At 39.8% G+C, this 12840-nt stretch overlaps 1 protein-coding gene across 7 annotated transcripts in view; it reads left to right on the top strand.

The window, feature by feature from the left end:
- The window catches only part of DENND1A (DENN domain containing 1A), a 530572-nt gene that overhangs the window by 34203 nt on the left and 483529 nt on the right, over positions 1 to 12840 (top strand). For 6 of the 7 annotated variants that reach the window (XM_061433489.1, XM_061433487.1, XM_061433488.1 and 3 more), the window contains exon 2: positions 10567 to 10637. In XM_061433489.1, the coding sequence (XP_061289473.1) occupies positions 10596 to 10637 (42 nt within the window). In that variant the 5' untranslated portion in view covers positions 10567 to 10595. Of the gene's footprint in view, positions 1 to 10531; positions 10638 to 12840 lie in introns of those variants that run through there. The other variant, XM_061433491.1, reaches the window with a different exon arrangement.

Here is a 12840-nt window from a genome sequence, read left to right as displayed (position 1 = left end):
CAGAAATGTCAGCAATATAGAAAACTTAAAAAAAACCCAGATACCCCATCACCCATGTGTACTTCAGTGTGCTTTTCCTACAAACAAGGGTATTCTCCTTTATAACCACAATACAACCATCAAAATCAGGAAATTAACATCGAATCATTACTATATCTAGTCGACAGACCTTGTTCATATTTCAGTCATTGTCTCAGTAACATTCTTTACACCAAAACGATCCAGTTCAGAGTCACACGTTGCCTTTATTTGTCCTGTCTCTTAAGTTTCCTTCAGTCTGGAAGAGATCTTCAGTCTTGCCTTGATTTTTCATGACCCTGACACTTTTGAAGATTACAGGTCAAATATTTTTCAGATGGTCCCTCAATTGGTTTGTCTGATGTCTCCTCAAGATTAGCTTCAGGTTACACATCTTGGACAGGAATATCATGGGTGTGTTAGTGTGCTCTTCTCTTTGCATTCTAGCCATTGGTCCATTCCTGATGGCGATCACTTTAATGACTTGATTAGGTAGTCTTTGCCGAAGTTCTACACTGAAAAGTTACTCTTTGTCATTGCAGTTAGTAAAGATTTTGTGGGAAGATACTTTAAAACTACGTAAATGCTCCATTTCTCATTAAATTGTCAATTTATTCATTTCCATCAATGGGGTGTTGTGGTTTCTGTTTATTTGATTGTTTAATAATCTGTCAATATCATTATTGATTTTGATGCTCACCTTACCCAGACTGGCAGTAGGAGCCTTACAAAGCTGTCTCTTGTCTCCTTTAGATATCTCCCCATCATTCTTTGAGTGCTTCTTTTTCTAGTACAATAAGATGTTGCAGTCTCATCTTGTACTTTCTCTGCCCCAGCCCTGGAATCTGATATTTCTCCAAGGACCCCTGGTTCCTTTTAGAGGATGGTTGTATTTAGAAGCCAAGGTCTGGTTACTGGATATGTTCATTGCTATTGGGTGTTGTTCCTGACAAGGGAACAAGGGCCAAGGCCCTTTCAGTAGACAGACCCCGGAAGTATGTGTTTATTAGTCAGGTTATATTTACGGTTCTCTACTATACATTTATTGAAAACCTTGAGTTCACACTAATATCTCCAATTCAAATCCAACTCCATAGAGTTCATTCTGGTTTTCTGGTAGTTGCATCTGTGAGAAACTTGGCCTATCTTACTGGTCATGGACTTGCATTGAGTGTGCTTCTCCATCACCTTCTGTCCTATGTGGGTGCTCTCCTCATTCACCTTGCTTTCCTGGGGTCACAGTGCCTAGGTTGATGGTTTGGCATGACCCTGCTCTCCCACTGGGGTTTCCCTGGTGACTCAGAAAGTAAAGAATCTGGCTGTAATGCAGGAAACCCAGGTTCAGTCCCCCTAGGTTGGGAATATCCCCTGGAGAAGGAAATGGCAACCCACTCCAGTGTTCTTGCCTGGAGAATCCCATGGACAAAGGAGCCTGGCATTGGGCTACAGTCCATGGGGTCACAAAGAGTCGGGAATGACTGAGCGACTAACACTTTCACTTTTGCTGTCCCACTGCCCTGTGGATGCCCCAAATGCCCTCTGAATCCCCAATATGCTGGGCAAGTCTTCTCTGACCCCACATAGTCAGCCTCCTCATCCCTGCTCTGGCTCACCACCTGTCTCTAGGGTCCCTCTGCTTGGACATGCTCCTCACTCTCTTGGGCTCTGACCCTCATGCTGGACTGTCCCTCCATGGCGCACTGTTCACGCTCTACTTGTGTTTTAACATCCTGGTTGTTTCTTGAGCACTGATGGTCTTTTCACTTCCACTCAGGTTCTGGCTTCTCATCCCAGGGTGCTTCTCCTTAGTAGATGCCTTCCTCATTCACTCTGATCTGACATTGTATTGGCCAGGCCACCTCCCAGTGTGGGCCTTGCTCATGATCTGATGTCACTTGTCTGGTCACCCCTCCGTAGAGACATTTTCCTCACCCTGCTCAGGCTTTAACATCTCATGCTGAGCCATTGCCAACATGGGCATCTGCCCTGCTCTGCCCACATGATAGTTTTAGGAGTAAATTGTTCAGAAAGAGCAGAAGAAAACTTAGGGGAGGCTTTTAAAAAAGTTAAGGGCAAAGGTACTTATTGATAAGGAAATGGATGTCATCTTTGCTGATGCTATTAATATAATTGGAGAGTCTAGATTTTGCACTGTTGCTCAGCACAGGAAAGAACTTATTAAAAGTGCATGGAGTACTGTACATTGTGGAGGGGCACGTGGGCTCTATCTGCTTGGGATCCAGCTTCTTCGAGTTAACTTACTTTGCACATCGTGGCGTAAGAGTCTTTCCATAGGACTCATTGGGTGAGGTAAAACTTTGTAACTCCTCTCACAGCAGTATCTGTGTATCTTTATTAATCTGATCCCGAGAACATTATTAGAAATGAAAAGTTAAGTGCAAAATCTTGAAATGACATGTTTATATAATTACACAACTAAGTTAATCATTTTCTGACAAGTCTTGACAATGACAGCGTTCTTCCATGGAGGTGTTAACTTGTTATGGGTTAGAAAGCACCCTTTGATACAGCATTTTCAGCCTGGAAAAGCAGCTTTAATTTCAGAGGCTATTGAAACAAATGGAGACTTGTTGGAAATATTAACACTACCTTTTTGTGTGTTTGTCTAGCTTAAAGGAATCAATGTTTATTAGGTGATGTTTGCTAGCACATTCTGAAGTGTATACAGTTTCTTTTGACCGTGTTGTCAACTTTAAGACAGTTCAGTTGGTATGAATTTTGAAATGCCTCAGCCCCCTCAGCATATCAGTTTGTAACTAAGGAGACAGTGTGCTGAAGTTTTACCCTAGTCCATAGAGAATAGGCTGCTGTTTTGCTTTAGAATACTAACTGGTGTGAAGATCTGATAGCTGTGAAATAAGGGGTCCCAGTACCGTGTGTGTCTCATTTAGTACTTCTAAATAACACGTAAAGGTATGAGGGCCTAGCATTATGGCATGGTTATGTTACGCAGCAAAGATTCATCTTGTGAGGAGTTAGTGTTACATTTTTCTCCTAATCTCATAATATGTTGTAATCGAAGAAAAGTAGGTCCTAATTGAAAGCTGATGATCCAGCAGAGTGATCAATAACATGATGCTTTTTAAAGAAAAAAATTAGCTTTCCTGCTGCCTGAATATTGTCAGAGCTTTTGTCTGTTTCATGACTTCAAGCTGAGTGTACTTAATCACGTTGATGACATGGCCCTGAGCACTGAGCATGGCCCTTCCAGGGCATCGCCGAGAGTGTTCAGAAGAGGGTGGTATTGAATAGAAATCTCTCTTGGCTTACTCTCAGTCTTCATTCTCCCAGAGGCAAGAACTGAGCAGACCTCCCTTCCTTCAAACACATTTTAACTGCTTGTGTGTCATTTTTTCATATTTAAGAGCAGAGACTGTTGTCAGCAGGTGTGACTTATTGATACCTTTGACTCCAGAGGAAAACATCTTTAAAGAATAACAGTCAGGGATAAGCAGGGCATTTTCAGTAGCATACTTCTTGTTAGAAAAAGAGAAACAGTTATTGGGAACTAGAAACTCTGTGTCAGATGTCAGAGGAAAACTCATTCATCAAACTTTTATTGTGCCAGGTTTATGACTAGGAATATGAGAAGACAGTTGGTGCCCTCAAGGAGCTCCCAGTCTAGTGGGGAAGACAGATACTTAATTAGAGACCCAGTGGTGGTTCTCCTGGTTACACATTGGGATAAGTTGGGGAGGTTTAAAAAAAACAAACAATGCCTGGAGATTCTGATTTAATTGTTCTGGGGTGTGGTCTGAGCCTCAGGACTTTTAAAAGCTCCCCAGGTAATTGTAATTGCATCAGAGTCAAATGTGTTAGAGCTGCAAAAATGTGGAAGTGCAATAACATTTGCACAGAGATGGGAGCACAGTGGAGAGGCACTTAACTCAGTCTAGGATGTGAGGGTGAGGGGTTGAGAAGGCTTCCCAGAGTGGAGGAAATGCCTAAGCTAAGGCTTGATGAATGAATTTGTGAAGGGGAAAAGACTAGAAAGACAGTTCTTTGCACAAGAGCAGCTGAATAAGGTAGAATTGTAAAGTGGTTAGTGCTTTTGGGTGATCAATGCTGATTCTGTCATTTCCTTGCTTTGACTTTGGCTAGTTTATCTTCTGAGTTTCAGGGTCCTTATCTCTAAACTGGGGGTAATAACACTTATAGGGTTGTTGAAGGTTAACTGAGATAATGCATGTAAAGTGCTTAATCATGTAATCGTGCTTTGCACATACGAAACAGGTACAAGTAGTGGTATGGTTATGATATTGTCACTAGAGAATTGGAGCATGGTTTGTTCAGAGAGCTACAAGTAGTTCCCTATGGCTGGATCTTAGGGTGCAAGACCACTCAAGGAAAGGGTGGATGGCAAAAAAAAAAAAAAAAGCTTGGCTGATGGTTAGAGTTCCAGATCATGGAGGTATAGGAGTGTGAGGCAATTGATGATGGGATATCATGGCAGAAGCAGGACATTTCCATGGTAATATGTTAAGATACGATGTGCTCTGGGAAATCTTGGGTCTGTATTGGAAAGTGGCTCAGAACATGGTATTCTTAGCATCATTCAGTTCAGTTCAGTCGCTCAGTGGTGTCCGACTCTTTGTGACCCCCATGAATCGCAGCATGCCAGGCCTCCCTGTCTATCACCAATTCCAATTCAAACTCACGTCCATCGAGTCGGTGATGCCATCCAGCCATCTTATCCTCTTTCGTCCCCTTCTCCTCCTGCCCCCAATCCCTCCCAGCATTAGAGTCTTTTCCAATGAGTCAACTCTTCGCATGAGGTGGCCAAAGTACTGGAGTTTCAGCTTTAGCATCATTCCTTCCAAAGAACACCCAGCACCGATCTCCTTTAGAATGGACTGGTTGGATCTTCTTGCAGTCCAAGGGACTGTCAAGAGTCTTCTCCAACACCACAGTTCAAAAGCATCAATTCTTCGGCGCTCGGCTTTCTTCACAGTCCAACTCTCACATCCATACATGACCACTGGATCATTACATGTACTGAATTGGCAGGAGTGTTACTAGGACAGAAATTGGATTTTCAGTTACAAGTAGTTGAAAATATTAAGCATCTTAAAGAGTAATGGAGGAAGTAAGTAGTCTCAAGGTAGTTCCACAGAGTTTCTGGAAATTGTTGTTGTATTAATGGTTTAATGAAAATATTAAGTCACTTGGTCATTTGCATTTAGAGGAGAAACTTAAAAACTTATTTTTTGATTTGCAGAGAAGTAGAAAATGCTTCTATCTTCATTGACTTCAGTGGCCCTTATGTATATTGCTTGGTATGTTATTTAACTTGTCACAACATTAATCACTACTTCTTCTATAAGACAACATGTAAATGATCATGGATAAGTATGACAATAACATATATAGTCTGGTTTGTTTTTAGTGTGGTAGTCAGCATTTCCCCCCCTCCCCCTGAAGAAACTGTCATAATCTTTGGCTCCATGTAATAGAACTCTGGCAGCTATTTGAACTGAGTAAGAAAGTTAGGTAGGTTTATAATTGATTAGAATGAAACAATGACTATGTGTAACAGTAGAAGAGAAGTTAGCGTCATTGTTTCCACAAATACTTTTATCCTTTGAAATCTTTTATTGCAAAAGCACTGTTGATATGGATTATTGAGGTACACCTTATGTTTATTTTATATTGTATGTACTAATTATTTAGATGAAGAGTTCCATTTAACTAGATCAGTGGTTCTTAAACTGTGATCACTAGTTCAGTAGCATCACTATTATCTGGGTACTTATTGGAAATGTCAAGTCTTGGGTCCTGCCCCAGGTACCCTGGAGGTGGGGCTTGAAATCTCATCTTTTAATGTGCTGAAGTTTGAGTCACAGAAGTGTATAATCACTCCTATCATTTATTGAAATTTTTTAGACTCCGGGAAGGCTAGTCTGTACTTCCTTTATTCCTTTTCAATATTTGATTCTGGCTGTGTGCCAGGGACTGTTTAGGCACCTGGGAAACACTTGTGGGTGTGACAGACAAAAATGCCTGCTCTCCTGCAGTTTACATTTAGAGGAGAGAAACAAGATTGTGATTGCTGTGATGTGTAGAATTAAAATTCAATGGTAGAGAGTGTGTTGGGGAAGACTTTTGGAGGAGGTCAGGTATAAGTTGTATTTTGAATGACAGGAAGAGCCATCTATATGATGATTAGTGTAAAAGGCCACAAGATAGAAATGAATTAGGTGTGTTGAGGGGCAGACAGAAGGCCAGTGTGGCTAGAATGCCGAGGGCAAGAGGAGAGAATTCTGAAATGCAATTGGAGAGATAGGCAGAGGCCAGATCATGTAGGACCTTGTAAGGACTTTTTTCCTCATTTTTTTTTTTTTTAATTGTATTAAATTGCATATAACATAAAATTTACCAGACTGGAAAAGGTCAGTTTTCATTTCAATCCCAAAGAAAAGCAATGCCAAAGAATGCTCAAACTACTGCACAATTGCACTCATCTCATGCTAGTAAAGTAATGCTCAAAATTCTCCAAGCCAGGCTTTAGCAGTACGTGAACCATGAACTTCCAGATGTTCAAGCTGGTTTTAGAAAAGGCAGAGGAACCAGACATCAAATTGCCCACATCCGCTGGATCATGGAAAAAGCAAGAGAGTTCCAGAAAAACATCTATTTCTGCTTTATTGACTATGCCAAAGCCTTTGACTGTGTGGATCACAATAAACTGTGGAAAATTCTAAAAGAGATGGGAATACCAGACCACCTGACCTGCCTCTTGATAAACCTATATGTAGGTCAGGAAGCAACAGTTAGAACTGGACATGGAACAACAGACTGGTTCCAAATAGGAAAAGGAGTACATCAAGGCTGTATATTGTCATCCTGCTTATTTAACTTATATGCAGAGTACATCATGAGAAACGCTGGGCTGGAAGAAGCACAAGCTGGAATCAAGATTGCTGGGAGAAATATCAATAACCTCAGATATGCAGATGACACCACCCTTATGGCAGAAAGTGAAGAGGAACTAAAAAGCCTCTTGATGAAAGTGAAAGAGGAGAGTGAAAAAGTTGGCTTAAAGCTCAACATTCAGAAAACGAAGATCATGGCATCTGGTCCCATCACTTAATGGGAAATAGATGGGGAAACAGTGGAAACAGTGTCAGACTTTATTTTTTTGGGCTCCAAAATCACTGCAGATGGTGATTGTAGCCATGAAATTAAAAGACGCTTACTCCTTGGTAAGAAAGTTATGACCAACCTAGATAGCATATTCAAAAGCAGAGACATTACTTTGCTAACAAAGGTCCATCTAGTTAAGGCTATGGTTTTTCCTGTGGTCGTGTATGGATGTGAGAGTTGGACTGTGAAGAAGGCTGAGCGCTGAAGAATTGATGTTTTTGAACTGTGGTGTTGGAGAAGACTCTTGAGAGTCCCTTGGACTGCCAGGAGATCCAACCAGTCCATTCTAAAGGAGATCAGTCTTGGGTGTTCGTTGGAAGGATTGGTGTTGAAGCTGAAACTCCAGTACTTTGGCCACCTCATGTGAAGTGTTGACTCACTGGAAAAGACCCTGATGCTGGGAGGGATTGGGGGCAGGAGGAGAAGGGGACGACAGAGGATGAGATGGCTGGATGGCATCACCGACTCGATGGACATGAGTCTGAGTGAACTCTGGGAGTTGGTGATGGACAGGGAGGCTTGGCATGCTGTGATTCATGGGGTCGCAAAGAGTCCCCATGAGGTGAAATGTTGATGATATATCAAGGACGGTTGGTTGGGGATGCTGAGAATCATTGAGATTCTGGATATATTTTGATGATTAAATCAACATAATTTGTTTGATTGATTTGGCATATAAAACAGGACTGAAGGGTGATACTAGATTTGGTGTCTTTTGTTTGTTGTTTTGTTTTTTTTTGCCTGCATAACTGGATATCAGGAAGTGCAGGTTTGAGGAAGAAAAGTGCCATTTGTTAAGTCAAAAATTCTTAAAGATCCAGATGGGGATGTTGAGGAGGCAGTTGGATGAGGGAATCTAGGATCAGGGAAGAAGTCGGGTTGGAGACAGGACTTTGGAGCTCATCAGCATTTGCCTGGTAATTAATACCATGAGACTGAATGAGATCATTTAGATAATGAGTGTAGGCAGGAAGAGGTCTAGCACTAAGTTCGAAGGTAGGAGAGTTTTGTCTGAGAAGGAATCAGCAAAGGAGCAGCCAGTAAGGCAGGAAGAATACCACTAGAGAGTGATGTCCTGCAGGCACATGAAGAAAGTGTTTGGAGAAGGAGGGCAAATCGATCAGCTGTGTCAAATGCTGCTGAGAGGTTAAGACAAGCATTTGAGATTGACCATTTTGGCACATTTTAGCAATGGGGAGGACACTGGTGATCATGACAAGTTGTTTTGGTGGTGTGGTGAGTTCAGAAGCCTGGCCGAAGTGTTGAAGAGAAAGGGAGAAGAAGCAGAGATAGAGTTTAGACAGCATTAGAATGTTCTTCAGTTAGACAGCAGAGCTGTACAAAACGCCTTAAGTCAGTGGCACAAATTAATGCTCCACTGTTAAAAAAACAAATTTGGTATGTGACACCTTTGCATGCTCATGTTTGTTCCTTTCAGTTTTTTAAATAGAGAAAAATAAACTTAAAAGTGGACATTTGGGTTAAAAAAAAATGCATGGAATCTTTGAGGAATCTCCATGGAGTCCTAGGGTCCCACAGAACACACTTTGAAAGCCATTATCTTAATCCAGAGGAATGAAATTCTGAGATGAAATTCAGCCAGTTGCAGAATAGGCTTAAATATATTTCTAGGTTTTAGAGGGAATCTTCTTGGTGCTCTTTAGATGAACTTAGAATATGCCTTTCTTTCAACAAACCCTCTACTTTTAGATCATTTGAATCAAGGGATGTTCCTTATGGTGTTTTCCGCAAATGTTTTGGTGACCAGAGGATGCTGACCTTGTCAGTCTTTTTGTACCCTCTTGCAGGGGGGAAAAAAGTACAAAAGCATTTTGAAATAGCTTTCTTGAAACTTGAGTTTACTTTTAGTTAAGATACTCTGCTTTATTGTCTAATTTAAAAATTATATTTGACAAAGGTATATTTAAATCCCTTGAATTTTAGAGCAGGCAACTCTTTTCACTGTAGGTACTTATTTAAAGCACATTCGAAATTTCTCTTCAGTAAGGAAATGATGGTTCTTCACAAGAGAAATAGTAGATCCCTGACTTGCAACTACTCCTGAGAAATTGGAGTATTACAATATTGAGTCTAAGATGCCATTATTTATAAGATGCACTGTTATTATATGTACTACCAAGAAAGAAAAATTGCCATTTAGACTTGTAAGATGCAATAGACTGTAAAACATGGGAAAATGTGGGAGAAAAATTTCATCTTAGAATCAATGAAACCCAGAATTTGAGTGCCTGGAGGTCTAAGTTGCAGTTCTGGTTGTGTTTCTAACCAGTTGTGAGATTACCAAGTCATTTAGACTCTCTCTGCTTTAGATTCCTCACCTGTATGGTGAGGGTGATGTCTGATCACCTACCTCATAAGGTTATAATGAAGATGAAAAGAGGTAAATGAGATAGTTATTTTGGAAAGTGGAATCTGCTGGGCAAATTCAAGGTATTTAGTTGATTGCAATTCCCTTAGATCTGATTAGGCAACTCAAAGTTTCTTCTCTGAGCTTTGTTGTCAGGTTTAAAATAGAATTCAGTCATAGACATTTGAATGTGTAACATTTTCTTCTGCTAAATGATTTTCTTGCAATCTGGAAATAATCTTTTTATTGTAGTTTTAGAATCAAAGAGAAAAGAGAAAATACAAAGATAATATAACCCCGATGTTCTTGTCACTCAGAATGAACAACTGTTAACATTTTGTTAGTGCTGTGATCTTTTTAAAACTTAATATGAAATATTCATGACATAAAAAGGTAAAAGGATATAGTAATGAACATTCATATACTTGCCATTGCCAATGCAGGGGAAGCCTCCCCCCGCCCCCCACCTCCCCCCACCCCCTGCTGTGAGGAAACAGTATCTTAAATTTTAGATTAGCATCCTGTCTTCATAATAGCCTAATGAGATAGGATACTGTTTCTCTTGAGTCTTTAACACCTGTAAGTAAGCAAGTTAATGTCATCACCTGAATATTTTATCCTGGAGTATGAGGGAGCATATTACATTGTGCTAGTGTTGCCTTGGTTTGAATTTCCTCAAAGTTTTTCTTTTGGTTTTGGAGATCCATCTGTATAAATGGGAAATATATCATCTGTAAAATCATAACAACGGCTAACCTGTTATGTGCTAGACATTGTATTTAGGCAATTTTTGTTGTTTTCTTTACATTTCACAATAATAATTCTGCTTAGGTATTTTCATTTTATAGATTAGGAAGGCTATGGCTCAGAGAAGTTGAGTAACTTGTCCAAAGTTCCACGGCCATTAAGTTGGAGAGCTAATGATTTTAATCAAGGTTTGCCCTGTTTCACAGCCTGCATATTCTGTTCATGCTGCCTTAGTCCTTGTCAGTAATCATGGTCTGTTTCTTTTGTAGGCAAAACCCAGAGACCACCTTTGAAGTGTATGTTGAAGTGGCCTATCCTAGGACAGGTGGCACTCTTTCAGGTATGCATGTTTCATTATGATATGCCATGTTTGTTTATTGTATGACATAGCCATGCACATTGGATAATATGTGAATATTCTAAACTGTTATTTATCTTTAAGTGTGTTTAAGTGTCTTTCCCTTTTATCTGTGCACACATCATCCTAGGGAACAATTTAAGAGTCATTGCTTTAACAGCTTTGAATTATGGCTTTATTCATTGTAACCATTGGATTTTAGTTTGTATCTTTCAGAGATACCTGGAAGTCAACATTTTAGTATGAAATATTGTCACCTTGCTAATAAAGAGGGTTTAGAATTAGGTTATAAAATAATATAAAGGGAAATCTCTGCCACTAAACTGGGAGGAGATGTTTGAAATAGATTTAATTCAGTAAATTTTATGTCAGCTGGTTAAAAAAGAGGTTGAAAATTAGTTGAAGGAAACACCTCCTCTGGTTTAGCTTTTGGACTAATTTGGACATGTATTCCTGGACAACAGGGTCTTGGATAAGATTAGAGTATCTTGTTCAGGCTGAATAAATCACTTTTTGACCTAAAATCCTTCCTGGTTAATGAGCAAAAATCACCTTCTGGCCTAGTGTTCTTTTTCTTGGTGCCTAAGACAGTGATGTGTTTGCCAAAGATATATTAGGGAGCATCTCTTGGTCTACACAACAGCAGTTGTGTATATTTATTTGGTGTTTATGGAGAATGAATTTATTTGGATTAGAAACTTGGAGTAATCAGGATTCCAGTGGTAGTTACGCCTATCATTGGCTGTACAACCTTGGGCATATTTTCTACTTCATTATTTTACTTAGATTGTAGTGCTCATAACATAGTTACCTTTTTGTTGAGTATCTATTGTTCTGTTGTCCTACATGTTTGATGTACCTAGTAAGTTCTTACAGTACAACTCTTAAAGATAGTTGGATGGCATCTCCATTATGCCTATGAGAAAACAGCATCTGAGAGCTCAGATAACTTACCGAGATCTTATAGCTACTGTGTGGAATAGCGAATAGCAAGGGCTTTTGGTTCAAGTCCTCTTCACTCTAAGTTGCCTTCTTGAGGACAGTGACCATGTTATACACATCTCTCCATGGCATCTCCAGGGCTTTGTACAATGTCACTAGCATTTCTTAAATGCATTTCTCAATATCAAAAGTGAAAACTGTGTGAGCTTCACTTTCTGAATTAATGAGACATGTTATAAACTTATTAGGGCTTTCCTGATAGCTCAGCTTGTACAAACTCTGGCCGCAATGCAGGAGACCCCTGTTTGATTCCTGAGTCAGGAAGATCCCCTGGAGAAGGGATAGGCTACCCACTCCAGTATTCCTGGGTTTCTCTGGTGTCTCAGACAGTAAAGAATCCGCCTGCAGTGTGGGAGACCTGGGTTCGATCCCTGGGTGCTTCACTTTCTGAATTAATGGACATGTTATAAACTTATGGTCGTTCTGGAACTAGAATGTTAATATTCATCTTAAGTTGTGCCTCTAACTGTGCAAACTACTGGATTGAGAAGGGAGGTAGCTGATACTAGGGGTGTTCGAGCTGTGGTACCTCTGTGAGCCCACTTGACAGAGTAACTAGCTGGTGATAGCTGTGATTTGATAGATTTAGGGACAAAAATTTTTCTTATTTCTACAGTTGCTAATGCTCCCCCTTTCAGTGCTATAGTTATTTCCTCCCAAAGTTAAAATGAATTTTTTTTGGGGAATATGAACAAAGTTTAAGTACAAATAAGATGGAAGAGTGTACAAAATGAGACATCTTTACAGTATCCTCTTCTCTCAGTTACCTAATTCCTCTTCCTGTAGGCAACTCTTGTCTCATTTAACCCCTTTAGTTTACTTTTTAAAAACTTAAAAATTTGAAAATATTTTAAAAGATAAGTTATAGGAGTAGTTAAGTGTATACTCGCTTTCCTTAGAGTCATCAGTTGTTACTGTTTTGCCTTATTTGCTTGATCACTGTATTTTTTTGCTAAACATTTTGAGAATAAGTTGCAGACATTGTGACCCTTCACCCTTAAATACTTTAGGATATATCTCCTAAGAATAAGGGCATTTTCTTAAATAACTGTAGTCCCATTACTGAAGTAAGAAAGTTAATGTCTTTTGTCCAAATTTAATCAGTTGTCCCAATAATATCCTTTATAGCACTTCCCCCCTCTGATCCAGAATTCAGGATCATGTAATCCATTTAGTTTTCACA

The sequence above is a fragment of the Bos javanicus genome, chromosome 11, assembly GCF_032452875.1.
Source record: "Bos javanicus breed banteng chromosome 11, ARS-OSU_banteng_1.0, whole genome shotgun sequence".
NCBI lineage: Eukaryota > Metazoa > Chordata > Mammalia > Artiodactyla > Bovidae > Bos > Bos javanicus.
Note: the sequence above shows the minus strand (reverse complement) of the source record. Positions and strands in the feature narration are given on the sequence as shown.